This window comes from Lagenorhynchus albirostris, chromosome 2 (assembly GCF_949774975.1).
Source record: "Lagenorhynchus albirostris chromosome 2, mLagAlb1.1, whole genome shotgun sequence".
Taxonomy (NCBI): domain Eukaryota; kingdom Metazoa; phylum Chordata; class Mammalia; order Artiodactyla; family Delphinidae; genus Lagenorhynchus; species Lagenorhynchus albirostris.
The window spans coordinates 164,837,822-164,865,752 of NC_083096.1; the positions used below are offsets into that span (position 1 = coordinate 164,837,822).

The 27,931-nt window shown below is 58.5% G+C and overlaps 1 protein-coding gene across 4 annotated transcripts in view; it reads left to right on the forward strand.

Moving 5' to 3' along the window:
• The window catches only part of AHDC1 (AT-hook DNA binding motif containing 1), a 64,664-nt gene extending 36,938 nt beyond the window's left edge, over nt 1–27,726 (forward strand). For 3 of the 4 annotated variants that reach the window (XM_060140910.1, XM_060140908.1, XM_060140912.1), the window contains 5 exons: nt 6,209–6,386; nt 11,472–11,583; nt 11,729–11,766; nt 12,162–17,069; nt 27,299–27,726. In XM_060140910.1, coding sequence (XP_059996893.1) covers nt 12,236–17,026 — 4,791 coding nt within the window. In that variant the 5' untranslated portion in view covers nt 6,209–6,386; nt 11,472–11,583; nt 11,729–11,766; nt 12,162–12,235 and the 3' untranslated portion in view covers nt 17,027–17,069; nt 27,299–27,726. Of the gene's footprint in view, nt 1–6,208; nt 6,387–11,366; nt 11,584–11,728; nt 11,767–12,161; nt 17,070–27,298 lie in introns of all 4 variants that reach the window. The other variant, XM_060140911.1, reaches the window with a different exon arrangement.
• The last annotated feature ends 205 nt before the right edge of the window (nt 27,727–27,931 follow it).

A 27,931-nucleotide genomic window follows, 5' to 3' on the forward strand; every position in this document is an offset into this window, starting at 1 on the left:
TTCCTCCCCTGCTACAATGAAAGCTGTTTCAGACTGTGCCTCAGTTTCCCCCAGTGGCACGGGGTGCGGGTGGGGTACTACCCTTGCTCTATCTCTGACTTTTTTTAAAGTACTTTGAGTTCCTGGAGCAAAATCGGGCTTATAAAGAGCAGGGAAAGGGTAAAGTGACTCCCACTCCCTTGCTCAACACTACGCTGTGCTGGAGGGGGACTCCAGCACAGAAGAATTTGTTTGGCTCGGGGCAGGGGTAGAATAAGGGTCCTGTCTCCTTAAGTATTTGGTGGAGGACAATGCCCACCCCCCGCAAAGACTGGCAGCCCCTGCTGTCAGGCCCTCCCTCCCATCAGGCCCTCCCTCCCAGTCTGGGCAGTGGCCTCTAGCCCTTCTCCCCACAGCCCCTCTTCAGAATGAGCTTCCCGTCATGGGAAGCAGGCCCTGGGGTGGGGATGCCAGGCCTCCAGGGCCCAGCCCTTGCCTCTGGGTGTGATGAGACCTGGCCAGACAGACAGTTCTAGGACCCTGGGGTCTGGGCACTACTCACCAAGTGGCCAGGCGGGGGAGTAGGGGTGCCTGGGGGAGGCGGGTTGCACGCAAGGCATGCTGGGCCCCCTCGGCGGGTGGGTGGGGGGAACAAAGCTGGCATCGAGGCCTCAGCTAAAATTAGCCGCTTCCCTGCGCGGGAGCGAGCATGCCTGCCAGCCGCCCAGATCGCCGCTGCCTCGGCAGGCCATCTGTCGCCACGTTTTGCTCAGTCCCCCAGGGCCCCCCAGCTCCAGCCACCCTAGGGGCTAGACAACTCTGCTCTGAGGCTGTCGCTGGCCAGGGCTCTGGACTCTGCTGCTGTCATGCTGTGTGACCTCAGGCTAGGCCTGTCCCTCTCTGAGCTCCTGTACAACGAGAGGGCCCCAGACACTGACCTCCCAGTCCCCCAGTCCTTCCGAGCACCAGGTGCTGGTGCTGCTTATGGGGGCTGGAGTGTGGGCTGCCTCCCTCCCATAGAGCTGGCCCTCTGGTCCAAAGTTTGAAGGTGGGCCAAGTGGGGTTTAGGGTAAAGGTCAGGCTATATCCTATCTATTTCCTTGATCCTCACTGGACAGTAGGGCCGCTCTGTAAGCAACAGCACCCTGACACACACGTGCACACACAGTCAGTCTCCAAGCAGTCTTAAGAAACAGCTTCAGGTGGGAAGCCTGGAGGTGGAGGCCGAGTTCAGCCAATACTGGCTTGATCCGTGGCTTGGGCAAGTCTCCTGCCCTCTCTTAGTCTCTTTTCCCCTCTTCAATAAGAAGCTCCCGTTTCCTGAGCACCTGTCCACTTCATGCTGCGTTATCTCGTGAGGCTGACGTTATCGTTCCTGCTTTACAGCTGAGGAAACTGAGGTACAGAAAGCTGAGGTTCCTGGTGAGGAAGCGGTGGAGCCAGGGGCTGGACCCGCTGTGTCCTCCTTCCCGTGGCCCCCAGTTCTCTGCTTGCTGGTCTGCAGCCTCAGCGCTTCCCTGGCTGTTGCCTCTTCCCCACCTCCCCAAAGCCAAAGAGACTGAGCCTCTGCTCCAAGGTCACTGCGCTTGGCCTGGGAGGAGTTCAGACTTGAACCCAGGCCCCTTGGCTCCTGTCCTCCCTCAATTTCTGGCCAGCAGGCTGGGCCTGTTCCCTGGGTGAGTCATGCCCCTGGACTTTGGCCTCCTTGTCAGGCTCTGTGGCCTGAATTTGGAGAGGGGGCCCTTGTAAGAAAGAGGGGCTCCCCTGGCCACAGTGGGAGTCTGAAGCTATCGTCCCACTCCCTCAGTCCTGGGCCCTGAGGGCATGGTGACAGCAGCCCCTACCCTGCCTACCCTCCGCCACCTCCAAGAAGTCTTGTAGGAACTGCTCCTCAGGCCTCGTTGACAGCCTCCCTCCACTACACAGTCTGCCCCCTCCCTCGATAACAGCTACATTCAGTTAGAAGTGTGGGGGGGGCTGCCTGGGGAGGTGGCATTTTCAGGTTGTCTGTGTGCCCAGGTGGCTTTCTTCCCAGCACTCATCTTCCCCAGCTCCGGGGCCAGTGGGTTACCCAGGAGGGAGGCCACGGCACCTCCCCTCCTGGTGTTCAGGGACCAAGGTCACGCCCAGAGCCCTGTGCACCTCCACCTCCTGGGGCCAGTGGTGTTTGTCACTGGGGCAACATGTGGCTGGGCCCGGCTCTGGCAGTGCTGGGGTGACATTCATGCCCTGTGAGCTGTGACGCCTCTGCAGGCAGAGGACGGCACCACCAGGCTGGCAGTGACGGGGGAGGGGTGGGGTGGGCTGTCACCCGTCCAAAGCAGCCAGGGTGACATGTCGTTTACCCATCCTGCAGTCTGGAGGGAGGACTGATGGGGAAGGGGTGAGGTCGTGTCCCTGGCTGATACTCTGTGTGTTCGGGGGAGGGGTCCGTACCTCTGTCACACCTGGAAGGTGAGGGAGGGGTGTGTGTGTGTGTGTGTCTGTGTGTGTGTGTGTGTGTGAGAGAGAGAGAGAGACAGTGAGTGAGAGACAGGCTCTCTGCATTTCGCATCCTATCAGTGGGTGAGGGGGTGCCTGGTTGTTTGTCAGTTACACCATTGTGAGGGTGACAACCTGTGTTCTTGTCTCATGCTGTCTGGGGTATCAGATGTGCCCATCTCAGGCTTTGGAGGAAGTGACAGGCTCTGTGCTTAGCTCATCCTGTTAGGAGGGTAGTCACTCTCTCGTACTCCTGTGTCTCTGACTGTTGGGTATGTGTGAGATGTCACCATGTGCCTATCATGCCGGTGTGTGGAGTGACATGTGTGATTAGCTCATGCTGTTGGGGGGTTGTCAGTAACTTGGGAGCTTGTCTGTCACCCTAAAGAGACGACATGTTGCTCAGTGGTACGGGGCTGACGGTTGGCAGGGCCCCAAAGGGCAGGCCAGAGCAAGCACCCAGGCCACGGGCACAGGGACAAGCTGGGATGGGGGAGTCTCTGTTCCACAAGACCTACCTTCTGACCCAGGTGCCAGCCCTTGGGACTATCCCCCAGGAGGAAAGACCCAGTGTTTTGCAGATGGTGTGGAAAGGGGCCTCTGGGGCTGGGGCAGGTGTGACTGGGGAGGTGGGGCACCAGGCAGGGCTGGCATGGGGGCCTGTGTCCCCGCAGGTCTGGGAGCCCCTATGCCTGCCTCTCCTGCCCCTGAAACTGTTAAACTAATTAAGGCTGTGGAGCCGCAGGATTAATCGGGGCAGCTCGGCGGCGCGGACCGGGAGCTCAGGTAGTCGATTAGTGCGCCGCGGAGGATATTGGATTTCTGAACCGCAAGTCAGCACTATTCCGGCCTGTTATCTCTCCCAGGCTCTAGGGTCAGGAGGCGGGAGGCTCCAGGCTCCTGGCCGCCCCGCCCGGTGGCGCTGGAGCAGCCACTCCCCCTGCCCACCCGCGTCCCCACCCACCGCCCCTGCCCTCCCTGGCCCTGCAGCAGGTTCCCGCTCTGTCACCCTCGGGTCCCCTCCATCAGGCTTGCGGCCCCAGCGCCGCCCTCCGCCCCCTCAGTCCCTCCTGGCCTGACTCGCACTCTGTGCCTCACTGACTCGCTCCTCAGCCTCTGACTCGTCTCTCTGCACTGCAGTCGCCTTCCCTGTCGCTCTCCCTGTCCCCCACTCTGTTAGCCTCTCCCATCACCCGTCTCTGTCCCTCTGCTTTTGTGTTTGTGTGTGCCTGTCTCTGTTCTCATGTCTCTCTGTCTCTGTCTCTCTCCCTGTGTGTCTCTGTGTATCTTTCTCGCTCGCTCTCTGTCTTTTCCTCTCCCTCTGGCGTTCAATCTCTCCTCTCTCTCTCTCTCTCTCTTCCTCTCTCTCTCTCTCTCTCTCTCTCTGTCTTTTACTCTCTCTCTTGTGTGGTCTCGGCTGGTGTCTGCAACCAGAACAAATCTCCCCCAGCCAACACCCCCTGAACAAGGAGGCCAGAGCAGCTAATGGGAAACATGTGATTCTGCCTTGCGCTTGGAGCACCGTGAAGGGAGCCTTAGTCCCAGCTCAGCCCCTGCTCCCCCCTTGCTGCGTTCCCCCCACCACGCTGTCCCCTGCCTCCCAGCATCCCCCCAGCCTGTGCGGGCACAGGCGCAAGTTCCCCAGTCATTTACATTTCCGGGGGTGTCGGAGCTGGCGTTTATCAGTTGGGGAGTATCAGGCTGTGGAGGGGTTGGAAGCAGCTTTACTCCTTAGGTCGCCCCAGCCCCCAGGGCCAGGCAGACCTCATGCAGACTCCCCCCACCCCCCACCACCATATGTAGGAGAACAGGGCCAAGATGAGCTGAGCTGTGGCGGCCTGGGGGGGGCGGCCAATCCACCCCCACTGGAGGGCTCTGGGGCCACCCAGATTTCCATCTTTTCCGCCCTCCTGGGCCTCTGGGGAGCTGCAGAGGTGGGGGCTCCCCAAGGGCTTGGGAGCTGCCCGGCTGCATTTCTCTGCCCACCCAACCAGGGGGGAAGGGGGGACGGATCAGAGGAGGGAGGCTCTGGCAGGTTGGAATTCTCCTTCTCTGCCTGTGGATAAATTGTCCCTAATCCAGGCTTGGGGAGTTGTCTGGCTCCTACAGAAAGAGAGAGAGAGAGAGAGAGAACGCAGGAGATAGGGAGGGAGGAGGGAAGCAGGCATACAAACACAGTGACACAGACACACACCGTCTCACAAAGGGTCTCCCATGCACACACACACACGCGTGCGCACACACACTGACAAGTTACATAAAGGCACCACACAAACACTGAGGCACCGTTTTACTGACAGGCATACCATGGCACACAGACTCACCCATGTTGACACTGACACAGACATACAATGACATGGCACAAGGACCCACTGACATGCACAGATGCACAACGATAAAGTCATACAGCACACGCACGCAGAGTTACACACGTGAGCACATACTGGCCCACAGTGAAACAGACCCACAGGGACACTGTGACCAGTCATGCCATCACACCATGACCCTGAAAACCCAGAGAAAGGCAGAGGTAGGAGGGAGGCAACACTGATCCACAGTGACACCAGTGCCCGCAGTCACAGGCCTCGAGATTGGAAGCCTGCAGGGGCACACGCCCCGCCCCAGTACACACGCCCAGAGAGTCAGAGATGGGCAGAAGCCGGTTCAGCTCCTGACAGCAGTGAGATGCAGAGAGCTGTGTGCACACATGGGCACTCACCCCCTGACCACAGCTGGGCACACCTGTCACACATTAGGTACACACTCACACCTCTGTGTCCCCACAGGCGTGCAGACATAGGCTCAGCTGGACACACACAAAGAACTGAACAGACCCAGGTGCACACACCCACACATATAATTGAAGACACTGAACACAAGTATCAGCTCACACACACACACACAGTTCCATACGTGTAACACTCTTACACATATACTCATATAGACATACAAATACACCCAGAGAAGCATACAGAAGGCTAAGTAGACCCAGGAAGCCACGCACAGGTGTATTTGCCCAGACAGCTGACGCTCACAGACGTGCATCTGTACAGGCAGGATCTCTCTCTCTCACACACACACACACACATACACATTCCCAGGCAACCAAAACCTATAAGCAGTCCATGAGGCCTGGTTCCCAGACCCACTCTCGGCTTCAGTACAGAGCTCAGGGAGGCAGACAAATGGGCAGGAAGCCGGTTGGGGGGGGTAAGGAGGGCCACGGTTATTAAAGAAAACAAGAGACATATAACCAGTCGCTGATGGAGAAGGGTAAATGCCAGCTGCATACCCATCACGAAAATCTGCATTCACCATCACTTTGAACAGCAACTCTCACACCTACGTTGTAAGTGAGCTCTTAGCATTTATAGTTTCCCCAGAGTGCTTCTCCCCATTCATAAGCTCTCCCCTTTTTATAGATGAGAAAACTGAGAGACAGAGAGGTTAACTGACTTGCCCAAGATCACATGGTTGGTGAGAGTTGAGCCAAGGACCATTGTGACTCCCAAGGCCAGGTTCTTTTCACCATAGCATGTGTGTTCATGTTCATGCGTACATGTACCTACCCGCACGACGATGCTACCTGGGGTTTCAAGAGGTAGGCTCACACTCCCCAGTGAAATGAAGTCGGAGCCAATTTCATCCTGTGCAAGAGTGGACCCCATCTAGGATGGCCTCCTGGTCCCTCTCTCTGGCTCATCCCGTATCCATGCTTATGTCTGCGGTGCTGTTTTTGTTTCCACAGATGGGAGCTTGCCTGCCTGTCTGCCCATTGGCCTGGACCCCAGAGCCTGCCCAGCTGAGTGCGTGCAGAGGGCCCCGGCTTTGGGGCGACTCTCAGGCCGCCGAAGAGACCACTCTGGAACCACTGGCGAAGACAGGCCTTTCTTGCTGAGCTGGGCCTGTCTGCACAGCCTGCTCAGGTAACAGTGTATAGGGAAGCCGGGTCTGTGACTGGCCACCCCAGGAAGTGGGGATCAGGGGTACTTCCTTCCCAGTCATGGCAGGGATTTCCCCCCTCCCAGCTTAAGCCAAAAAGAGGCCCTTTAGAATCAAAATATTTTAACCCAACTTACTCAGACTCCCCATTATCCAGAAAGGTGAGGTCCGTGGATATACAGGCAGTTCCCTGGAGTCCTGCCTCCTAGTCTGGGGACTCTTCCCTGCACCTGGATGACCTGAGAGAACTGGGAAGGGAAAGGGGTTGTGACAGTGACCAGAACCCAGGACAGAGGTAGAGACCAGAATGCCTGATGTGTGAAGCTGACCCCGCAGGACCCCTCCCTTCTAGAGTCTGTGGAAGCTGAGAGGACCTGGGTAATTCGGGTATACTAGGCTGCCCTCCTGAGATGAGATGGGGCGGGGGTGGGGGCAGGACCCACCTCCTGACTCTGGGCCCGAATTAGCCCACCCAGGCTCAAGAGCCAGAGGCCAGGTGGGGCTGCCCTGCCCTGCAGAGGCAACTCCCCGAACTGACACATGAAGCCTCAAGCCTCGGGCTCCAGGAAGCTCCCTAGATCCCAGCCTGCCTGGGGACCCCACCCAACTTCCAAAAGAGCATTCCTGGGGCCTGAGGTCTGGGGGCGGGGCCTCCTGGGATTGTAAGCATGGGGAGGTTCAGCTGTGGAGGATGCAGGGCTGGATGTACCTGACTGTATGTGCACAGAGCATCTCGTGTGCAAAGTCCTCTGACTGTGTGCAAGCAGGCACGTGCAGGACTCTGTCCGCAGGTGTGCAGGGTTCTGCACACAAGAGTAAGTGGACTGGGCTGGGGGACATTCAGAGGCTGTGTATGTGGTACATCGGAGTGAGTGTGCAGGATTCAGAGCGTGTCCTGGGCAGGTGTGGGGAGACTGGAGTGTTGTGTGTGCCACGCTGGATGGTGTCTGTGTGCAGGGCGCTAGTGTACACTGGAGAGGTGTGTAGACAAGAATCTGAACACACTGGGGTGATGTGTGAGTACAGTGGGGTGGGGTGTGTACACGAAGATCCTTCCGCGTATCACGGGGAAGCGTGTGTTCAGGGTTCCGGCTGCACACTGGGGGTGGTGTGTGCACGTGGCTCCGTTTGTGCTTTGGAGGTGGGCTGGGCAAGCCTTCAGCTGAGCTGGGCTCAGCAGTGCCCAGCCTTGTGGCCAAATTGCTGAAGTCACTTCCTTTCCAGCAGCAACTTTCCAGGAGGAGGAGTTCTTCAGACCTGGGCGGGGAGGGGGGGGGGCAGAACAAGGAGCTCTCAGGGGAAGGAGGTGGGCGGTGGTGAGAGGCTGTGGGGAGGGCCTGGTGGGGCTGGAGGAGGGAAGTCCTCCAGTAGACAGAAGGAAAGACAAGGACAGGAGTCTGGAAGGGCCAAGGGCAGGAGGGGATGGGGGCGGAGCAGGGCGGGAAGCACAGTCCCTGGGTGACCTCGGAGAGAGGAAGGGAGGGCTGCCCGGCAGGGTGACCCTCAGGTTCAGCCAGAGCTGGCGCTGGTGCCCACACACCTGGCACCCAGGGCTGGGGGCTGGCAGGGGGCGGGCCTGGGGCAGACCTGCTTGCCAGGTGCCCCGCTCCGGGCAGGAAGGGGGTGGACAAGGGCTGCACAAAGGAGCTCTGTGTGGCTGGGGGTAGGGTGGGGTGGGGTGTGCTGTGCTGTGGTGGGGAGCCCTGATGATTCCAGGGGGTGGGGCGGGGCTTGCTCCCCTCGGGGGCGTCAGTGGCTCTAAGGGGACACCTAGTGGTGAGGGAGGGTAGTGCATGAGATGACCTAGGTGGGAGGGGTGCCGAAGCTGGGTCGGGGTAGATTAGAAGTCAAAAGTTAGAACTGGTGGTTGGGACTAGGACAGTTAGAGGAAGCTTCAGGGGAGGGGGCTGACTCTCTGGACAGTGAAGAAGTTTGGTTTAGAGGAGCCCAACAAACCTAAGTGCAGGCGCCAGCTCTTCCCTGTCATGGCTGTTTGTCCTTAAGGGCATTACTTAACCTCTCTGAGCCACCATTTACATGCCAAATAAGTGACAGCTGCCATTATTTTTTTCATCGTTGTTATTTTTATTATGATTTTGGTCTGGAGTCAGGTTGGAAGAAGATCTTCAGGTACAATTGGGTGGCTGGGAGAGGGCTGAAGATAAGGAAGTTGAGAGGGGTGATGCATAGTTCCTGAAGGGGCAGATCCTGGGAGATAAAGGCCCTGAAGGGAGGTGATGGGGGAAGTTTCACAGCAGCAGTGATAGCCCCTTTGATGCAGAGTTTTCCATTTGAGGACATCCCTGAGGTTTCAGTCCGGGCTGGGAGGGAAATGGTGTTGGGGGGGCGGGGAGGAGTATGCAGGCTAGAGAGAGGGCCATGAGGCCGGAAGTGAGAGCTGGGGCTGGCAGCCTGGCTCCCCTGGGGAGGCTGTGGGTGGGGGAGGGGAGGCTGCCTGGGGAAGGGGTGGGGTGGTCACAGCCGCAGCGGGGGAGGGTGGGGCTGGGGACTCAAGGATGTGGGCTGGCCCTTCCCGGCACTGTGCACAGCAGGTTGGGGCCCCCAGCCCCCTTCCCTCCCAGCCAGCTGGTGTCCCCATAGGCAGGCTCAGACACACTGACCCAGAAGCAGACAGATGGACAGAAGAACCTTTTCGACTTTGTTCACAGACGTGGGATAGGTGGTGCCCTTGGGAGGGGTCCAAGAAAATGGATGCCTGGGTGTGGTGGGGAGGGGTACCAGCTGCTTCCCTCAGATCCTGGAGGCTGCGAGAGAGCAGTGGACAGAGTCAGGAGGTCTGGCAGGACGACGTGCCCAAAGGTCTTCACGGGTGGGTGGAACAGAAGCAACCACTGGAGAGGAGGTTTCTCTCTTCTGCCAAGATCACACCCTCAGGCCCCAAGTGGGAGGTCTCCAGAGCAGGGAGGGTTGGTGAGCCCCACCCTCAGTAAGGGAGGGATGATGGCTTCTGGTAGGCATCTCAAAGAGGGCAGCACTGTGGATCAGCCATACTGTTGGAAATCTGACCTGGAGACTCCACAGAGTCTGAGCCCCTTCGCTCCTTTGTGAGTGTCTTACCCACAGCCCGTCCTGCGAGAGCAACAGTGAGATTCTTGAAGCAGAGAGAGCCTAGCCTAGAAGGGGCCAGGCCACAGTCTGCCGGCAGGCATGAGAGAGAACAGAACCCTGAGTGATCGAGTAAATGGGGCAGTGAGGAACAGCTGAGGCCTGGGACCTGCAGGGACAGGGGATGTTCTGCCTGGATGAGCAACAAAGAGGCCCTCCTCATGCCATTTTGTGGTCTTGGGCAAAGTCTCTTTCCCTCTTCCGGTCTCAGTTTCCTCATCTATAAAATGGGAGGCGCACGAGGTGGCACTAGAACAGCATAGCCACTAGGGGAGCCGATTAAAAATGCAGAATCCCAGATGTCCCTTCAGATTTATGAGTCAGACCCCCCTGGACTAGGGTCTGGGTATCTGCAAGGTTACATAGCTTCCCCAGGCCCAGGGTTTGGAAGCCAATGGGTTAGATGATTTTAAGGTTGCCTCCAGCCTTAAGTGAGGCCACAGCTCTAGAAGGAGCACTTTCAGGAGTGGCTGAAGGAGAGTTGCAGGAGCTGGGAGTGGAAGGAGGCTTTGGACTTGGCAGAATTAGGAATCTTGCCACTTAGCAGCTATGTGACTTCAGGCAAGTTATACAACTGCTCTGAGCCTGTTTCCTCTGTAACGTGGAGACAGTAAACCATGTCTCCCAGGTTCGGTGAAGATTCAGTGGGTCATATATGTGGAGGTGCTTCATAGATTGTAAATTGCCGCCCACCAAAGGTGAGTGGACGAGTGTCCCTGCCCACACTCCCCTGTCCCCAAGTCAGCTCTGCAGTCTTCCTGTGGAGTTAACAACCCTGGGTAGCGATCCTCCCAGTGGTCAAGGACCATTCAGCTCCCTGCTCCCCCAAACCCCAGCTCTCGGGGATCAGCCGGGGCCCTGAGTCCCCAGGCTCCCTTGGGGGTCAGACATGCCTGGATCTAAATCCCAACTCTGCCCTGACCGGCTCAGGGAGTCACTCGGTAAATATTTATGTAGCATCCGTAGCCCGGGCCCTGGGGTCAGGGGACACAACGGAAAACAAGACAGACACAGTCCTTGCCCCTGCAGAGCCCATACTTGGGGAGCAGACACACTGAACACCCAGTCATACAAGTAATTGACTGCAGTCATGATAAATACGGTGAAGGTGAAACAAAGAGGGCTCTAAAAATATGCAGCAGGGGCCGGATGGAGGCTAGAGGTGGCATGGAGGGCGGAGAATGTCCCTTTTCACATTCTTAATCTCCTTCCCTCCTTCCACATCCTACTTGGGTCCCACTTTCGGGTCTGGAGAAGAAAGAGAGAGAGCCTCAGGGGGAAAGGCAGGGCTGATTGTTCTGTGTGCCTCATTCATTCATTCATTCGTTCAGTAAATATTTTTTGAAGCACATTTGTGGGCCATGTGCTGATCCTGGGGTTGGGAGATACACACAGAAGTCAGCAGGACAGAAATCCTTGCCTTCATGGTGCTTACCACCTTCCAGCGGATGGTTTCCTCGACTGTGGAAGCAGGGATGATAATCGTATTGATCCCGGGTTTGCAGGGGGGTCAGATGAGGTAGTCCACATAAAGCGCTTAGTCCCGTGTTTGGCAGCAGAGAAAGCGTCCCCAGAATATGTGCTTCTGTCGTTGTTGACTCCCTGGTATGATTGTTAAACCTCTGACCTCAGGCACTCTTCCGTTTTTCTTTGCAGCTCTTATCCCGCTAATAATTAAGTCACTTACCATAATCTGTTAAATGTTTGTCTACCCAGCTCTTGTGCAAAGTAGGCACTCCATAAATAATGAGCGTATGAATGAGTGAATGATGTCACTTCATCTCAGCCTCCATTTCCTCATCTGCAAAATGGGGTTATTCATAGCCCCTACCTCGCAGGATTGGTATGAAGAATTAAATGAAACGATGCCTGGACAGCTTCCGGCCCAGTGCCTGGCGCGCAGTAGGTGCTCACTAAACCTGAGCTGCGGTGGTCCTTTCCAGGCGCTGTCCACGCCCCGAGGCCTGGGCTCAGGCCGAAGCTGCCCCGCAGCACCCCCAGCTGACAGCCAGCGACTGGCAGAGCCCCCAGGCACGGGGGCCCTCTCTCTTTCAGGTCAGCTGGGCGTGCGCTGGAGGGAGTACTGGGGGAGCTGGGGTCGGTATGTGGGGGAGACCGGGCCCCGTGGGCAGGTGGGCAGTGGTTGGGCTGTGGCCAGCAGACCGCTGAGATCTCCTCTTGCCTGTCTCGCTGCCCACAGAGATCTCCAGTGTGACAGCCCAGGCGGCAGAGCCGAGGGTGAGTGGCCGGGCTTCTCCTAGAGCCCTGGGGATGGGGCAAGAAGGAAGAGGCCGTGTCCTTGATAGGACCTCCGGGCCCTCTGACAGGGGCCTGGCCCTCTCCTGACGTTTGATCCACCTTGCTGATGGGCTTCCCTCCCCAAAGCGGGTGAACTGTTCTCCCCCAGCCCTTAGCCAGAGTCTAGACAAAAGTGGGTGAGCTGTCAATAAGTGGAACTGGAGCCCGTGGGGGTTCCCGATGCGTGTGGTGGTTTAGGAAAAGCTGGGGGTCAGCAAGGGGATGGGGCTTCAGGAGGGGACTCAGGGGAGGGGTGCCGGGATCACTGAGGACATGGGAAGCTGACGAGGACTTAGGCGTTCGGTGAGGGACCTCCTGGCTGTGCTGCCTGGCAGGTCCTGGTCCCGGCTTCTCGCACCCTCATGTCAGCCCCGGCCCCGCCCGGCGGCCCGTGGAGGACAAGGTCAGGATGCGTGTGAAGCCCCAGGGCCTGGTGGTGACTTCCAGTGCCGTGTGCAGCTCTCCTGACTACCTCCGGGAGCCCAAGTACTACCCCGGCGGCCCCCCCACCCCCCGGCCCTTGCTTCCCGCCCGGCCCCCTGCCAGCCCACCCGACAAGGCCTTCGCCCACACCTTCTCCGAGAACCCGCGCCCACCCCCACGCCGGGACCCCAGCACCCGGCGCCCACCAGTCCTTGCCAAGGGGGACGACCCGCTGCCCCCGAGGGCGGCCCGTCCTGTCTCCCAGGCCCGCTGCCCCACCCCCGCGGGAGACGGCAGCAGCTCCCGACGGCGCTGGGACAACGGGCGGGTGAACCTGCGTCCAGTGGTCCAGCTGATTGACATCATGAAGGACCTGACCCGGCTCTCCCAGGACCTGCAGCACAGCGGCGTGCACCTGGACTGCGGTGGCCTCCGGCTCAGCCGCCCACCTGCCCCGCCCCCCGGGGACCTTCAGTATAGCTTCTTCTCCTCACCCAGCCTGGCCAACAGCATCCGCAGCCCTGAGGAGCGGGCCACCCCCCATGCCAAGTCTGAGCGGTCCAGCCATCCCCTCTACGAGCCTGAGCCTGAGCCTAGGGACAGTCCCCAGCCCGGCCAAGGCCATAGTCCCGGAGCCACGGCCGCGGCCACTGGTCTGCCACCAGAGCCCGAGCCAGACGGCCCTGATTACTCAGAACTCGCTGACGCCGACATCCTGAGTGAGCTGGCCTCCCTGACTTGCCCCGAGGCCCAGCTGCTGGAGGCCCAGGCCCTGGAGCCACCGTCGCCTGAGCCAGAGCCTCAGCTCCTAGACCCCCAGCCCCGCTTCCTGGACCCACAGGCACTAGAGCCGCTCGGGGAAGCTTTGGAGCTGCCGCCCCTGCAACCCCTTGCTGATCCTCTGGGGTTGCCGGGCCTGGCTCTGCAGGCCCTAGATACCCTGCCCGACTCCCTGGAGTCGCAGCTGCTCGACCCTCAGGCACTTGACCCCCTGCCCAAGTTGCTTGACGTCCCTAGCCGCCGCCTGGAGCCCCAGCAGCCCCTGGGACCCTGCCCGCTGGCTGAGCCCTTGCGCCTGGACTTGTGCTCACCCCATGGCCCTCCTGGGCCTGAGGGTCACCCCAAATACGCCTTGCGGCGCACCGATAGGCCAAAGATCCTGTGTCGCCGACGGAAAGCCGGACGGGGACGCAAGGCAGACGCCGGCCCCGAGGGCCGTCTGCTGCCCCTGCCTGTGCCCACAGGGCTGGCGGCTGCCCTGGCTGAGCCCCCACCCCCGCCCCCGCCCCCACCTCACACCCTGCCCGGCCCAGGCCCAGTCCCAGAGCTGGAGCCCGAATCCTCCCAGACCCCAGTGGTCCCTACCCGCAGAGGCAAGTGCCGGGGCGTGCGGCGCATGGTGGTGAAGATGGCCAAGATCCCCGTGTCACTGGGCCGGCGGAACAAGACCACGTACAAGGTGTCGTCTTTGAGCAGCAGCCTGAGCGTGGAGGGCAAGGAGCTGGGCCTGCGCGTGTCCACAGAGCCCACCCCGCTGCTGAAGATGAAGAACAATGGGCGGAACGTGGTGGTGGTCTTCCCACCCGGCGAGATGCCCATCATTCTCAAGCGTAAGCGCGGCCGCCCTCCTAAGAACCTGCTCCTGGGCCCCGGCAAGCCCAAGGAGCCAGCGGTGGTGGCGGCCGAGGCAGCCACTGTGGCGGCAGCCACCATGGCCATGCCGGAGGTGAAGAAACGGCGGCGGCGGAAGCAGAAGCTGGCATCTCCCCAGCCGTCCTACGCAGCAGATGCCAACGACAGCAAGGCCGAGTACTCAGACGTCCTCGCCAAGCTGGCCTTCCTGAACCGCCAGAGCCAGTGCGCTGGGCGGTGCTCACCGCCCCGCTGCTGGACACCCAGTGAGCCCGAGTCAGTGCACCAGGCGCCCGACACACAGAGCATCTCCCACTTCCTGCACCGTGTGCAGGGCTTCCGACGGCGAGGTGGCAAAGCAGGCGGTTTTGGTGGCCGGGGTGGGGGCCACGCGGCCAAGGCGGCCCGATGCTCCTTCAGCGACTTCTTTGAGGGCATCGGCAAGAAAAAGAAGGTGGTGGCCGTGGCAGCCGCCGGGGTCGGGGGCCCTGGCCTCGCTGAGTTGGGGCACCCACGCAAACGGGGCCGGGGGGAGGTAGACGCTGTGACTGGGAAGCCCAAACGCAAGAGGCGGTCCCGGAAGAACGGGACTCTGTTCCCGGAACAGGTGCCCAGTGGCCCAGGCTTTGGGGAGGCGGGCACTGAGTGGGCCGGGGACAAGGGTGGTGGCTGGGCCCCTCACCATGGGCACCCGGGCGGGCAAGCTGGCCGAAACTGCGGGTTCCAGGGGACCGAGGCCCGGGCCTTTGCCTCCACTGGGCTAGAGAGCGGGGCTTCGGGTCGTGGCAGCTACTACAGCACAGCCGCACCTGCGGGCCAGACGGAGCTCAGCCAGGAGCGCCAAAACCTCTTCACCGGCTATTTCCGCTCACTGCTCGACTCGGATGACTCCTCCGACCTCTTGGACTTTGCCCTCTCAGCCTCTCGCCCCGAGTCCCGGAAGGCATCAGGCACCTACACAGGGCCCCCCAGCAGCGCCCTGCCCGCCCAGCGGGGCCTGGCCACCTTCCCCAGCCGGGGAGCCAAGGCCAGCCCGGTGGCGGTGGGCAGCAGCGGGGCTGGGGCGGACCCCTCCTTCCAGCCCGTTCTGCCCACTCGCCAGACCTTCCCGCCGGGCCGGGCAGCGAGCTATGGGCTGACCCCCGGCGCTTCAGACTGCCGGGCAGCCGAGACCTTCCCGAAGCTGGCTCCTCTGCCTTCTGCCGTGGCTCGCTCACCTACCGCACACCCGCCCGCCAGCACCTACCCCCCGCAGTACGGGGGCTACGGGGCTGGACAAAGTGTATTCGCACCCACTAAGCCCTTTACGGGCCAGGACTGCGCCAACAGCAAGGACTGCAGCTTTGCCTACGGCAGTGGCAACAGCCTCCCTGCCTCACCCAGCAGCGCCCACAGCGCTGGCTACGCCCCACCGCCTACCGGTGGCCCCTGCCTGCCACCAAGCAAGGCATCCTTCTTCAACAGCTCTGAGGGGGGCCCCTTCTCTGGTTCGGCCCCCACACCCCTGCGCTGTGACAGCCGGGCCAGCACGGTCTCACCCGGCGGCTACATGGTACCCAAGGGCACCACAGCCTCTGCCACCTCTGCCGCGTCCTCGTCCTCCTCCTCCTTCCAGCCCTCGCCTGAGAACTGTCGGCAGTTTGCGGGGGCTTCTCAGTGGCCTTTCCGGCAGGGCTATGGAGGCCTGGACTGGGCCTCGGAGGCCTTCAGTCAGCTCTACAATCCCGGTTTCGACTGCCACGTCAGCGAGCCCAACGTGATCCTGGACATCTCCAACTACACGCCGCAGAAGGTGAAGCAGCAGACAGCCGTGTCCGAGACCTTCTCCGAGTCATCCTCCGACAGCACCCAGTTCAATCAGCCCGGCGGTGGCGGTTTCCGGCGTGCCAACAGCGAGGCCTCGAGCAGCGAGGGCCAGTCGAGCCTGTCCAGCCTGGAGAAACTGATGATGGACTGGAACGAGGCATCGTCCGCTCCCGGTTACAACTGGAACCAGAGCGTCCTCTTCCAGAGCAGCTCCAAGCCAGGCCGTGGACGGCGGAAGAAGGTGGACCTGTTCGAGGCCTCACATCTGGGCTTCCCGTCAACCGCCTCGGCCAGCGCCGCGGGCTACCCATCCAAACGGAGCACCGGGCCCCGGCAGCCTCGGGGTGGACGGGGGGGCGGGGCCTGCTCAGCCAAGAAGGAGCGGGGCGGGGCGGCGGCCAAAGCCAAGTTCATCCCCAAGCCCCAGCCGGTCAACCCGCTGTTCCAGGACAGCCCAGACCTCGGCCTGGACTACTACAGCGGGGACAGCAGCATGTCACCGCTGCCCTCGCAGTCGAGGGCCTTCAGCGTGGGCGAGCGAGATCCCTGTGACTTCATGGGACCCTACTCCATGAACCCGTCCACGCCATCGGACGGCACCTTCGGCCAAGGCTTCCACTGCGACTCGCCCAGCCTCGGTGCCCCTGAGCTGGATGGCAAGCATTTCCCGCCGCTGGCCCACCCGCCTACGGTGTTTGATGCTGGCCTGCAGAAGGCCTACTCCCCCACCTGCTCCCCGACCCTGGGCTTCAAGGAAGAGCTGCGGCCGCCACCCACAAAGCTGGCTGCCTGTGAGCCCCTCAAGCATGGGCTCCAGGGGGCCAGCCTGAGCCATGCAGCTGCAGCCCAGGCCCACCTGAGCTGCCGGGACCTGCCGCTGGGCCAGCCCCACTACGACTCCCCCAGCTGCAAGGGTACAGCATATTGGTACCCGCCAGGCTCAGCTGCCCGCAGCCCGCCCTATGAAGGCAAGGTGGGTTCAGGGCTGCTGGCTGACTTCCTGGGCAGGACGGAGGCCGCGTGCCTCAGTGCCCCACACCTGGCTAGCCCGCCGGCCACACCTAAGGCCGACAAGGAGCCACTGGAGATGGCCCGGCCGCCCGGCCCACCCCGTGGCCCCGCTGCAGCTGCTGCTGGCTATGGCTGCCCACTCCTTAGTGACTTAACCCTGTCCCCTGTGCCGAGGGACTCGCTGCTGCCCCTGCAGGATACCGCCTACAGGTATCCAGGCTTTATGCCGCAGGCGCATCCCGGCCTGGGTGGGGGCCCCAAGAGCGGCTTCCTGGGGCCCATGGCGGAACCTCACCCTGAGGACACATTCACCGTCACCTCCCTGTAGTGCCAACTGAAGTGCCGACTGGACCTCGAGGTTTTGTTCCTGGGTGAGTCTGAGGATGCGGGTGCAGTGGGAAGAAGCCGGGGGTGGGGTGGGGGTGGGGTGGGGGGATGAGGACATTAGAGCTTGGGCAAGGGGAAGAAGTATAGCAACGAGCAGGAAGGATTTGAGGACAAGACTGGGGTCCCGAGTTGGGATTCAGGGAGTCTGGCGTTAGATGTTGGGAATAGTCTTAGGGAGGAGATGGGGTCTTGGGTGGGGAACCCAGTGTGGGGCTTGGGCATTCAGGGGGTCCCGTTACTGAAATGGCTGGAGGACCATAGACTGGATGGGGCCATCTAGTTCGGTTCCTCAAGCGTTCATTTCCCTCATCCATGCTAGGTCGTGGGCAGGGACCACCTGAGTCCCAGGAAGCACTCACCACTTGACCTCTTGCAAGGGAGGGCGTTTGCATCGCCCTGCATGTGACAGATGGAGAAAGAAGCAGGTTGGATAATTATCCGCCGAGGCCCATCCAGGATACTGACCCTGCCTGCTTCCCTGTCTCCCTGGGAGCTTCATTTAGTTCACGATGCAGTCTGGCAAGGGCCAGGCTGAGGGTGTGGCCAGTATGTCCTTTTCTGGTCTCCCAGAGTACCCCAAAGGCTATTTTTCAACAGGGGTGTTGGGATCTCCCTGTGCCTGGGGACCTGTAGCCAGCACGGGTCTATCCCCAGGCAGGATGTTTCCTACCTAGAAAAAGCCAGTCCCTTTCCTGAAGCCAATTGCTTTCCTTAAGAATTCCATTAGGGAACTCCCTGGCAGCGCAGTGGTGAGGACTCGTTTCCACTGCAGGGGGCATGGGTTCAATCCCGGGTTGGGGAACAAAGATCCTGCGATCCTGCAAGCCGCACTGCGTGGCCAAAAAAAAAAAAAAAAAAAGAATTCCGTTAAATATTGTTAGGTATTCAGATATTGTTTTATCAGGTACTGTCACCTCGTTGAGTTTTCTTAAGATTTTGTGTTTAGGAAAAGAAAAATAAAAGAGGGGAAATGCCCGCAAAGTGGTAAAACGGGACAGAGTTGGAGGAATCATTTTCTTGATGAACAACCTGCTCCAGAAATGCAGCCGTAACTGGCCCATGAGATCCCGCTTTTGGAACAGACCTGTTACAAAAATTGACCCAGACGTGGTGGGTGGTGATGGAGTGGGCTGGGGGCCTTTCTGAGCCCCTCACTCCCCCTGACCTCTGCTACAGTATACTGCAGCCTCCTGGGAGTGCCTTTTCCTGGAGAATAAATAGGAGGGCTCCTGGAAAGCCCCGTCCCTGCTCTGGGAAGGCTGTTCGAAGCCAGGGTGACTCAGGGTCTTGAAGTCATGTCAGTGGAAACTTATTACCCCCTCTCTGCCTGACCTCAGCTCCCTCGGTGCCTGAAGATGGCAGAGGGCAGCACATGGGAGTCAAGAGGCCTGGGGAAGGACCATTCCCCAACTGGCCAACTTGCTACACGCCCTTGACCAAGCTTTCGCCCCTCCTCCACCCCACCCCACCCCCGCCTCTGTTTCCCCATCTGTTGAAGGCAGTTGACTTTGATAATCTCTTGGGCTCTTAAAACTCTGCATGGCATAGACAGTGCACCAGAATTTCTTGGGGGACAGCATAGTTTTCCTCCTAATGAAACCAGAACAAGATTAAAAATGGCCTTCCGTTCCCCATGCACCTCACTGCAAGCAGCAGAGCCGCAGATCTGAAGCAGGCCAGGGAGAAGCTGCTTAGGGTTTAAAATGTCAAACTCCTGATCCTTCTCACTGGAGGGGAGATGTCTCATGGATAATCCAGACATGTGAAATAATCCGAAAAGCTTTCCTCCTGGGCTCTGGGTGGGAAAATAAACGGGTGAGGGGGCTGGGTTTTGGGCAGGTCACGGCTCAGTGAGATACATAATGGAACCACCCAGTGAGCCCTGAACGCAGGAGGAACTGGGATGCCATCCAGCCCCACATTCTGGCCCCGCTCCCCACTCAGAGCTGGGAGTTCACAGCACTGTCCTCAAACCGATGCATTCAGTTGTTCCAGCCAGAGACGTCTGTCCAGCGCCCACTGCATGCCAGGCACTGGGGACACAGCAGTGAACACCTCAAACGAGGTCCTGGTCCTCAAGGGTCTTCCAGTTTAGCGGGAAAGACAGTAAACAGAATGTTGGTAATTATCGCTGTAGGAAGGACTGTGCAAGAGGGGAAAAGCTAGGAGGCCATGAGGGCTTGCGGCCAGCTGACCAGATGCTGAGGCTGATGCCTGAAAGATGAGGGGGCGTCAGCCAAATGGGAAGTGGGAAGAGCATTCTGGGCAGAGGGAACAGCAGTGGGTAAAGCCCTGAGGCAGGAAGCGGCTCAGCTTTGAGGAGCCGATGGGAGGACGGCAACACTGAGTGAGGGGGTGAGGGGGCAGGGCCAGATCATGCAGGGCATTGGAAGGAGTTTGAACTTTGTCCCAAGACAAATGGGGAACCACTGAAGCGTTCTCAGAATGTCGTGGGCCACAGTGGAGCAGGGCTGGTGTTGAAGGAGGGAGACCGGCTGCGGTAGCCCAGGCAAGCAGTGGTGGTGGCTTGGACCATGGTGGTGGGAGGGCTGTCCCCCTTCTTCATCCAAACACTCCCTCATCTAGGGCAAACTCTACCCCCCCCCGCCCCGCCCAAGGACTGATTACAATCATTGTGGGAGTGAAGAAGCCTTGGGGATATAGGGAAGGAGAACAGTGAGGAAAAAGAGTTAACAGAGGGAGTGTCACTGTCAACAGAGGGCTTAAGCAGGGAGGACAGTGACACACTCATTCACCGACAGGCACTGAGCCCTTTTGACCCTTGGCACGGGGGGAGCAGTCACTGAGCTTAGCCTCACGTCTTGAGCCCCTCCATGCCTGTCCCGAGACCAGACACGGGGAAGACAAAGCAGACGTGGCCCCTGTCCTCAAGAGTGCCCGTCCACCCCCAAAAAGCTAAAGCAAGCACACAGAGAGCCTCAAACACCCGGTGGGAAGTGGCAGGGAGAAGCAAAGCTCGTGCACCAGGAAGGTGGGCCGTGGGGTCAGAAGTCACCGCTCTGCCCCTTTGGTGAGAGAAGGGACATATATTCGTGCTGGGCCCTTCGTGCAACACTGCCTCACTGACCCTTCACAGCAGCCTGGAAGGTGCGGGTCCTCACCCTCACCCCCCATCAGAGAGTTGAGGAAACAGGTACAGCTCTGAACCCTGCCCAGGGGATCCATAGGTAGTAAATGGCAGAGTCATGATTTGAACCCAGTACTGCACCCCCTCCCAGCCTGGATGCTCTGCTCCCCCTCCACTCTGCGCCCCTGATTCCCCATCCGCAAAATGACGGGTTGATTGGATGCTCACTACAACCCTTTCTGGGTCTGACATTTTAAACGGATTTTGAGGTTCTGTGAAAGAAGCTGCATCTGAGCTCGTCCTTGAAGAATAGGCGAGATTTGGACACACGGAGATGGAGACGGGGCGGGGGGGCGGGGGGGCATTCCAGGCCAAGGAAACCGTGAGCCAGGGCAGGTCACATCCCAATGTGAATTAGAAGAAGAAAGCTTGGAGGAGCCAGAGTGGGGAATGGGGCACCTGAATGGTCTGGGAGCTGAGTTGATGGGACAGAGAGGGACGTGGGGCCGGGGTGGGGTGGGGGTGGGGGGTGAGGGAGACTTGGGCCCCGCAAACATCTTCTAGTCCCTTAGATGGAATGCAGAGCCAGACAGACTGGCTCCGCCTTGGGCCCTCACTGGCTGAAGATCAGCCCTTCCAGACCCTGGGGAAAGGGTGGGAGGGTGGGAAGGGCCCTCCAAGGTGTTTAGGGATCTCGAGTCCCCCCTCTCCTCCCTATTCCCTCTCAGGCCTGGACCTGAGGCCAAGAGAAATGTCACAGGTCCTCCAAGGTTACACCAGCTGGGGCCTCACCGGAGCAGAAGGCGGCTTCCAAGGCCACCAACCAGCCAGGGTCAGCAGGCATGCCCGGACCTGGGCCAGGCACTGGCCGCTCTGGGCTTTGTCTCTCCATGTCTTGAAACCTCAAGAGGTCACCTGATCTTGCCTCTGGCCCTAGGCAAGAGGCCCTCACGTCAGGGGTCAGCCAGGCCTGCCCTGCCTCTCCTGGGCTCCTCTTCCCACTCTCTGGGGCTCTCCTCCCTCCAATCCGATCTCTTGCCTCTCCTGCAGCCATTTTCAGGCCAGGTCTTCTTGTGCTGAGCCCTCATTTCCTGGAAATATAATCTCTCCATGAGCATGCCCTCTCACGCTCCTCCTCGCCCGTCTCCCCACATCCCTGTGGACCCAGAAGAACCCAAGGGAGCAAGGCCCTGAAACTGGAGGGTGGTGGCTAGGAGCATGCCTGTGGGCACAAACAGGCCTCCGTGCAGAGCCCGGTTCCATCCCTTACCAGCTGGGTGACCTGGTGAGTCACGTCACCTCACTGCATCTCTTGTGAGAATTAAATGAGATTACCCGTGAAGCACTTAGCCTGTCCCTGGCACACAGGAAGCATGTAATCAGTGGTTGGTAGATGGGTGAATAAAATACCTCCCCGCCGTCTGTGCGCGTCGCACACCTCTGACCCTTTCCTCCGAGCTCAGGACTCTGTAGCCAGCACTCCTTCACCTGCTTTTCCTGCTTCCCTTCTAGGAAGGAGCTGGTATTCTAGTATGGGTTTGGGGCCTTTGGCAGGAGGCTGTGAAATACCACCTAGTTATATGCCTTAACAGTGGGGCTGAGTCCTCCCTGGGCGGTCCAGAGACAAGGTAAGTCACAGACCCCACGCCAAGGGACCTAAAGCCTGTTGGGCAACAGGACCCAGACTCCTAAATGACCCAGGTCAGCTAGAAACTCTGTCCACACACAGTTATCCACAGCAGTCCTCTCTTTTGGTACAGATAATCCGAAAGAAGATTGCCTTGTGATTTTGTAATACATCATGATTTCTCTCCCGGCAGATTTGCCCTGCTTGTCATCCTAACTTTTGCTGCCATAGTGCCCTCTGTTTGTGCTGGAGGGCAGGAGGAAGTAGGTTAATGCTGTGTTCAACCAGCATGAACCAGGCGCCTGCCCCGGGCCAGGCATTGCATCCGGTACTAAAGGTACCACTGAACAAGATGAGCAGTGTCCTGCGCTCATGGAGTTTACAGCCTTGAAACAGGTGTTCATTACAAGCCTCCATGTGGGCGTCACTCTCCAGGGGAGGGACTGAAGTGCTCCCACCGGAAATACCAGGGACCACCCTCTTGAACCGTGGTAGGGCAGGGCGGACAGCAAGAGCTTCCTGGGGGGGGGCAGGTGGGGGAGGCAGAAAGTGGGTCTTGAACAAATTGAGGCCTCGGCAGCTATAGCCCTAGCTCAGCCACCTGGGTCAGCACAGCCAGTGCGTGCCAGGTCTCTGCCCCAACACCTGCCCCCGCTTCCTGAGCCCATAGCCCCCACTGTGGCTGCTGCATGTCCCTCAGCATTTTGGGGTGCATGGTGTCTGGAGCAACCTCCCCCTCCCCCCCAGAACATTTACTGGATGAATTGACTAAAACATGTCTGCTCTGGTGACTTCATTGCTTAACACCTTTTGATTGCGTCCTTCCCTCGCCAGCCTCCTTGCCTCCAAAATAAAGGCCCGACTTCCTAACCTGGTATTCCGGGTATTCAAGGCTGCTTCTTCAGCCCTGACCTCCTGCTCACACAGCCTCCCTTTCCAGCTCTATACTGTGGGATCGGGAGGGAGCTTTCCAGGCCCTTTCCCCAGTGTGCCCTGTGTCTTTGCTTTAGCTGTTCCCTGGCCTGGGCCGCCCTTTCCAAGTCATCATCTATCTCCCACCTGTCATTTCCTATCTTTCACTCAGACACTGCCTCCTCCAAGAAGCGTTCCAGGATCCTTCCCAGGCGCAATTAATCTCCAGCCCTTTATGCATCCATGACAGCCCTTCCCGGGAATGTTTTCCTCACCATGCCATCAGCTCCTTTAGGCTGGTTACTCATCTCTGTGCACTGTCCCTGTCTCCCCAGTGTTTCATCAGGCCGGGGACACTTCAAGGGTCAGGATTTTTTTTTTTTTTCCAGGAGTCAAAGAAGGGCACGTAGACTAGGGAGAATTGTGAGAGAAAAGGTTAGGCATTGGGTAACGGGGCATGAGCTGGTTTCTCTCAACCGTACTGTTATCAGATGCGCTCCTAAGGATGAGGCAGGGGAGGGGTGTATAAATAAACCAGTTCCAACTCTCAGGCTAACTGGGCTTTTGGAGTTCTGTAAATTCAGCGCCTTCCAGTTTACAGAGAGGAAGAGGGACTCGCCCAAAGACACAGAGCCACCCAGGCAGGGAAGCCCAGAAAGGTAGAGTCAGGAAGGTCGCTCGGGGATCACCCAGTTCCATGTTCTTGCTACTTCCTCAGCCTCCACTCAGTTGCATGCCCAACACATACCCAGATGTGGGACAGATGCCTGTCCTTATATAGGCATCTCCGATCAGGAGGGTGGAGAGTGTGGGTGTTCGGGGTGGGGGCGTGTATAGCCTCCTCCCAGGACAGGTAAGGAGCGTGAGGCTCTGAGAGGTGAGAGATACGCACAAGGTCACACAAGCTTGGTGGGCAACCATGGAAGTAAACCCCATTTGGTCCCACTAGCATCCCTCTCTATGCCCCGCAGTGGGGGAGGTAGGAGAAGATCTCTAAGGAGGGAATGACTGGCAGAGCTAGAGTTTAAGGAATGCCTCTAGTCACTGGTGGACAGATTTTGAAAAACTTCCCTGGAGTGAGGAGGAGAGCCACACACCCACCCACATGCCACAGCCTACCCATCCCCAATTGGAAGCTTCATCCTTCAGAGAACTCTGGGTCCAGAGGGTATCTCCATCTGTCAGGTGTGGTCTGGGCCTCAGGGAAGCAGTATCCTCTCCACATTTAAGGGACTCAAAAGCCTGACTTTGCCTGAAGACATCAGAAAGGCTGGATCAGCCTCCCAGGACAGCTGTGATTTGTCTCTGACCCCTTGTCTTTGGTGCTCTATCTCAGTGCCTGAAGATCTCTGCCATTCCCTGTTCAACCCCCTTATTTTACATAGCAACTGAAGCCCAGAGAGGGAAAGGACTTGCCCTAGGTCACACAGCATATCCGTCTCTCAAATCCTCATGCACTCTTTGCCTTCTGCTCCACTGCCTTGTTTGATGTTGAGACCCCTTTCTGGAGAGTAGAGACTAGAAGGTAGGGTTAGACCTTAGCGCATGGCCTGGCAGTTAGCGGCTGTGAATACATGTCTGCTGGTTGCTTGAATGAATGCTCCTTTTGCCAGGGAGAGCAGCTCTCTTTGGACAACCTGACTTATATGTGATCTGTAGCACTTTAAATCCCTGCTCAGCTCTCCCTTGGCACCCCCAGTGCCAGCGCCCACTGACAGGCAGAGACCACCTAAAGCCCTGGCCTCACAGATGGTAAAACTACTGGAGCATGAGACTCTGGGACGTGCAGTCCTTCGTTATGGAGGCACTAAAAGGTTAAGTCTCGTGAACAATGGCTGGTGTCCTGGGGCGCCAGCCACTGCTGGCATCGGGGATACGGAGGTACCCCACGCAGGTCTCTGCCCAGGAGGAGCACGGAAGGGAATGATAAGTGCCCCAGTAGCTATGGTAACAGGGCGGTCTGAGGAGGCGTCCGGAGATGTGCAACACCTGACCTGGACCTTGACTCGCCGATCAGACTCAGACCGGTCACGGCTCTTTCGTTCAGTCGGCGCACCTTGTTGACCCCAGCATGTGCTGGGCGCCGTGCTCAGCGGTGTGTTGAAGAGCCACAGGCCCTCTCACCAAAGCTGGGTGAGGTGCCCCCGCTGTGCTCCCTGAGTCCCCCAGGGCTCCTCTTGACACACCCCCATCTCCCTGCGTGTGATCGCCTGGTTTGGGGTCCGCTTTGCTTCCCTCTGTGCTCTGTGAGCCCCTCAAGGGCAGAGACCAGATCCGTCTTGCCGTCTGCTTTGTCTCCAGTGCCCAGCACTGGGCCACCTGGCCCAGCAGCACTGCTTCTGTTCCGTGGCGAGTTGAACCTGGTGAAGTCAGGGTTCTGCATGGCCATAGCATTCTGCTTTCTCCCTGGCTCAGGAACCTCTGGTTTTGATTCTTTCCCCATCCCCCCAGATTCTGGCCAAGTCATGAAAGCTGGGGAGGGCGGTGTGAGGAGGAAGGTGAGACAGCGGTGGCTTAGCAGAGGGTGAGAAAGCCTCCCTGCTGCCTGGCCGCGGGCACCACGGGAATGGTTCTGGCAGGAGCTGCCTGCTGGGCTGAGATCACCATGGAGACCTGGCTTGGAGAGGGTCACTGGCAGTGGCTAAGGGCTGGAGGGGGCGGGGGTGACAGGGATTTGTGCAGAGGCTCCCAGCCTGCCCCGGGGCCCTTAAGGGGAGCAGGGAAGGCTGGGGTTCAGCACAGTTCGCTTGCTAAGTAGTTTGGAGCTGCCCGTCCTAAATCTCCCCCTCACTTGTCACCCCAATACACCATATCTGTCACCCCAACAGGGGTTCCTTAGCTTGACAGCTGTTCTTCAACTGCAGTAAAGCTGTCCTACAGATAGATGCCCCCAGCCCTCCAGCTGAACCTGTCCCCCCACCCTGTTTATCACCCTAACTGGAGAACTGACACCCACCCCAGCTGTATCCCCTGCCCCGATCACCCCAGTTGCGATACAGCTTTTCTCCCCATCACCCCAGTTGTAATACAGCTGTCGCCCTAACAAGCACACCTCTTACCCCTATGGCTAATATTCCATCCTCCCCTCACCAGCAGGAGACCCGAGAGCTTAACACAGATGCAGCTCCTACCCTCCCCCTCACGCCTCTGCATGCCGCCTGGGCTGAGGCACCAGGATGGGGTGCTGTCCCACCTCCCAGGAGCCCACCTGGCTCCCTGAGGGGAGTCCTGGCAAGTCCAGCCTCGGGACAAAAGTCTTCCCGGGGGCTGACTGCCCAGCAGACAGCAGCCAAGGCTGAGCAGAATTTAAATGTGGCCCCGTTGGAAAGGGAAGCCAAGAAAGAGGACAAGAGAGGGAAGGCTTTCTGTGGCCGCCTGGTTCCTGCAGGGGTGGGGGAGGGTGGATGGCTTGCTGAGGAGTCTCAGAAGGTGGTTTTAGGACCCTCACGCCTGCCCCTTAATTTTGGTGGGTTGGTCACTCACCCAATGTAGGAGACATGAATTTCAGGGCTCTGAGAAGAGGACAGAGCTCTGAAAGAGCCAGGCTAACGACTGGAGGTCTTGAGAATAACTGAGCCCACCCCTTTCCCACTGGGCATCTTCCCACTCACCCCAGCAAAGCTAGGGCTCTGGATAGGGAGTCAGGTCCCCAGAGCCCTGCAAACATAATTAGGACCGACTGTCTAGGGAAAGGGGGTACTTGAGATCTCTATTGTCTAGTGATTGTAGGGACTGGGGACTCGAGATTTTCTGAGCTTCAGGAAGGCGGGGTGCAGCCAAACAGATGGTATTGTGTTGGGCAATTTCTTTATTCAGACAGACTTCCTCATCACCTCACCCCTCTAAGGAACAGAACGACATTGATAGGGAATGGGGAGAAGGTTGGATTTGGAAGAAATTAAAGCAGTGGGTCACACCTGTGCTGTGCTAAGGCCCTGTCTTCACATTATGTCATTCCTCAGAACAGCCTAGGTAGGAGGAATTACTAAACGAACTGGTACATGAGGAAGCCGAGGCTTGGGGAGCCTAGCTGGCCCGGGCCCCATGAAGATAATGACTAGTACTAATTAGGATCATTTATGACACATTTATGGACCAGGCTTAATCTGCCTCAAACCACTGAACCTTCCCAACAAATTTACGGGCTAGTTCTGTTATCCCCTTTTTACAGATGAGTAAACTGAGGCTGACAAAGATTCACTGACTTGCCCAAGGTCATAGAGCTGTTAAATGGTGGTGCTAGCGTTTGAACTCAGCTGACTCAGGAGCTCAGGTTCTGAACAGATTGCACTGCCTGGAATCCCAGCTCCTCATCCAGTACATCCTTTACCTCTCAGTGGTGTGGGCCTTGGACACACACCTATTTTACAGATGGGGAAAGTGAGCTCAGAGCAGGCCAGAAAGCAGTCCGGAGGCTCATGGATGGGGCCACTTGGAATTTTCTGGGAGAAGGAACAATGCAGTTCCCTTCTCTCAGAATCCTGGTAGGAACCGGGTGGAGGTCCTGCTTTTAACCTCCCTCTTCCCAGAGCTCAGGGTCTGTCCCTGCCGCTGACTTCTGCCTCTTCTCTTGTGTTTCTCTGCAGCTTTCAGAAAACCAACGCCAAGACCCCTCTCAGCGTCCACATGGTCCTCCGGCAGGCGCCTGCCCCTCTGCCTCCCGCCCCACCTCCCCTGCACCCCCTGCAGCCCCATCGCCCCCCCCACCCCTCCCTGCCCATCTCCTCCACGCAGAAGCCGAAGGTGAGCCCTTTCTGCACAAAACCAGCAATTGTAAATACTTTTTAAAAATGTACAAAACTTAAAAACAAAACACAGTTTTAGAAAAAGACAAAAAAAAGAGAGAGAGAGAGAACGCGAGCGTGTGCAAGAGGTTGCGAGCGGGGCCTCAAGGTGTCCAGAGTCCCTGCAAGTATGCACTGAGAAATTTATCTACAGGTCGTTTGACAAAAATGAACAATATCCTATTTATTGTATATACTGTTTTATTATAAATCGTGGATTGTATATTGCATTCTGTAAACCTGCTGTGGTCCCGTGGTGTGCAAATTCGCATGGTGGGGGGGAGGGAGAGGAACCTCTTGCGGGAGCTTTTTTTTTTGTTTTTTTGGGTTTTTTTTCTTATTTTTCACTCTTTTGGGTTTTCTCTTCTGTTGTTGTTGTTGTTTTCTGTTGGCAGGACACACCCAAAGATCCAAGTTTGTATTAAAAAGAAATGA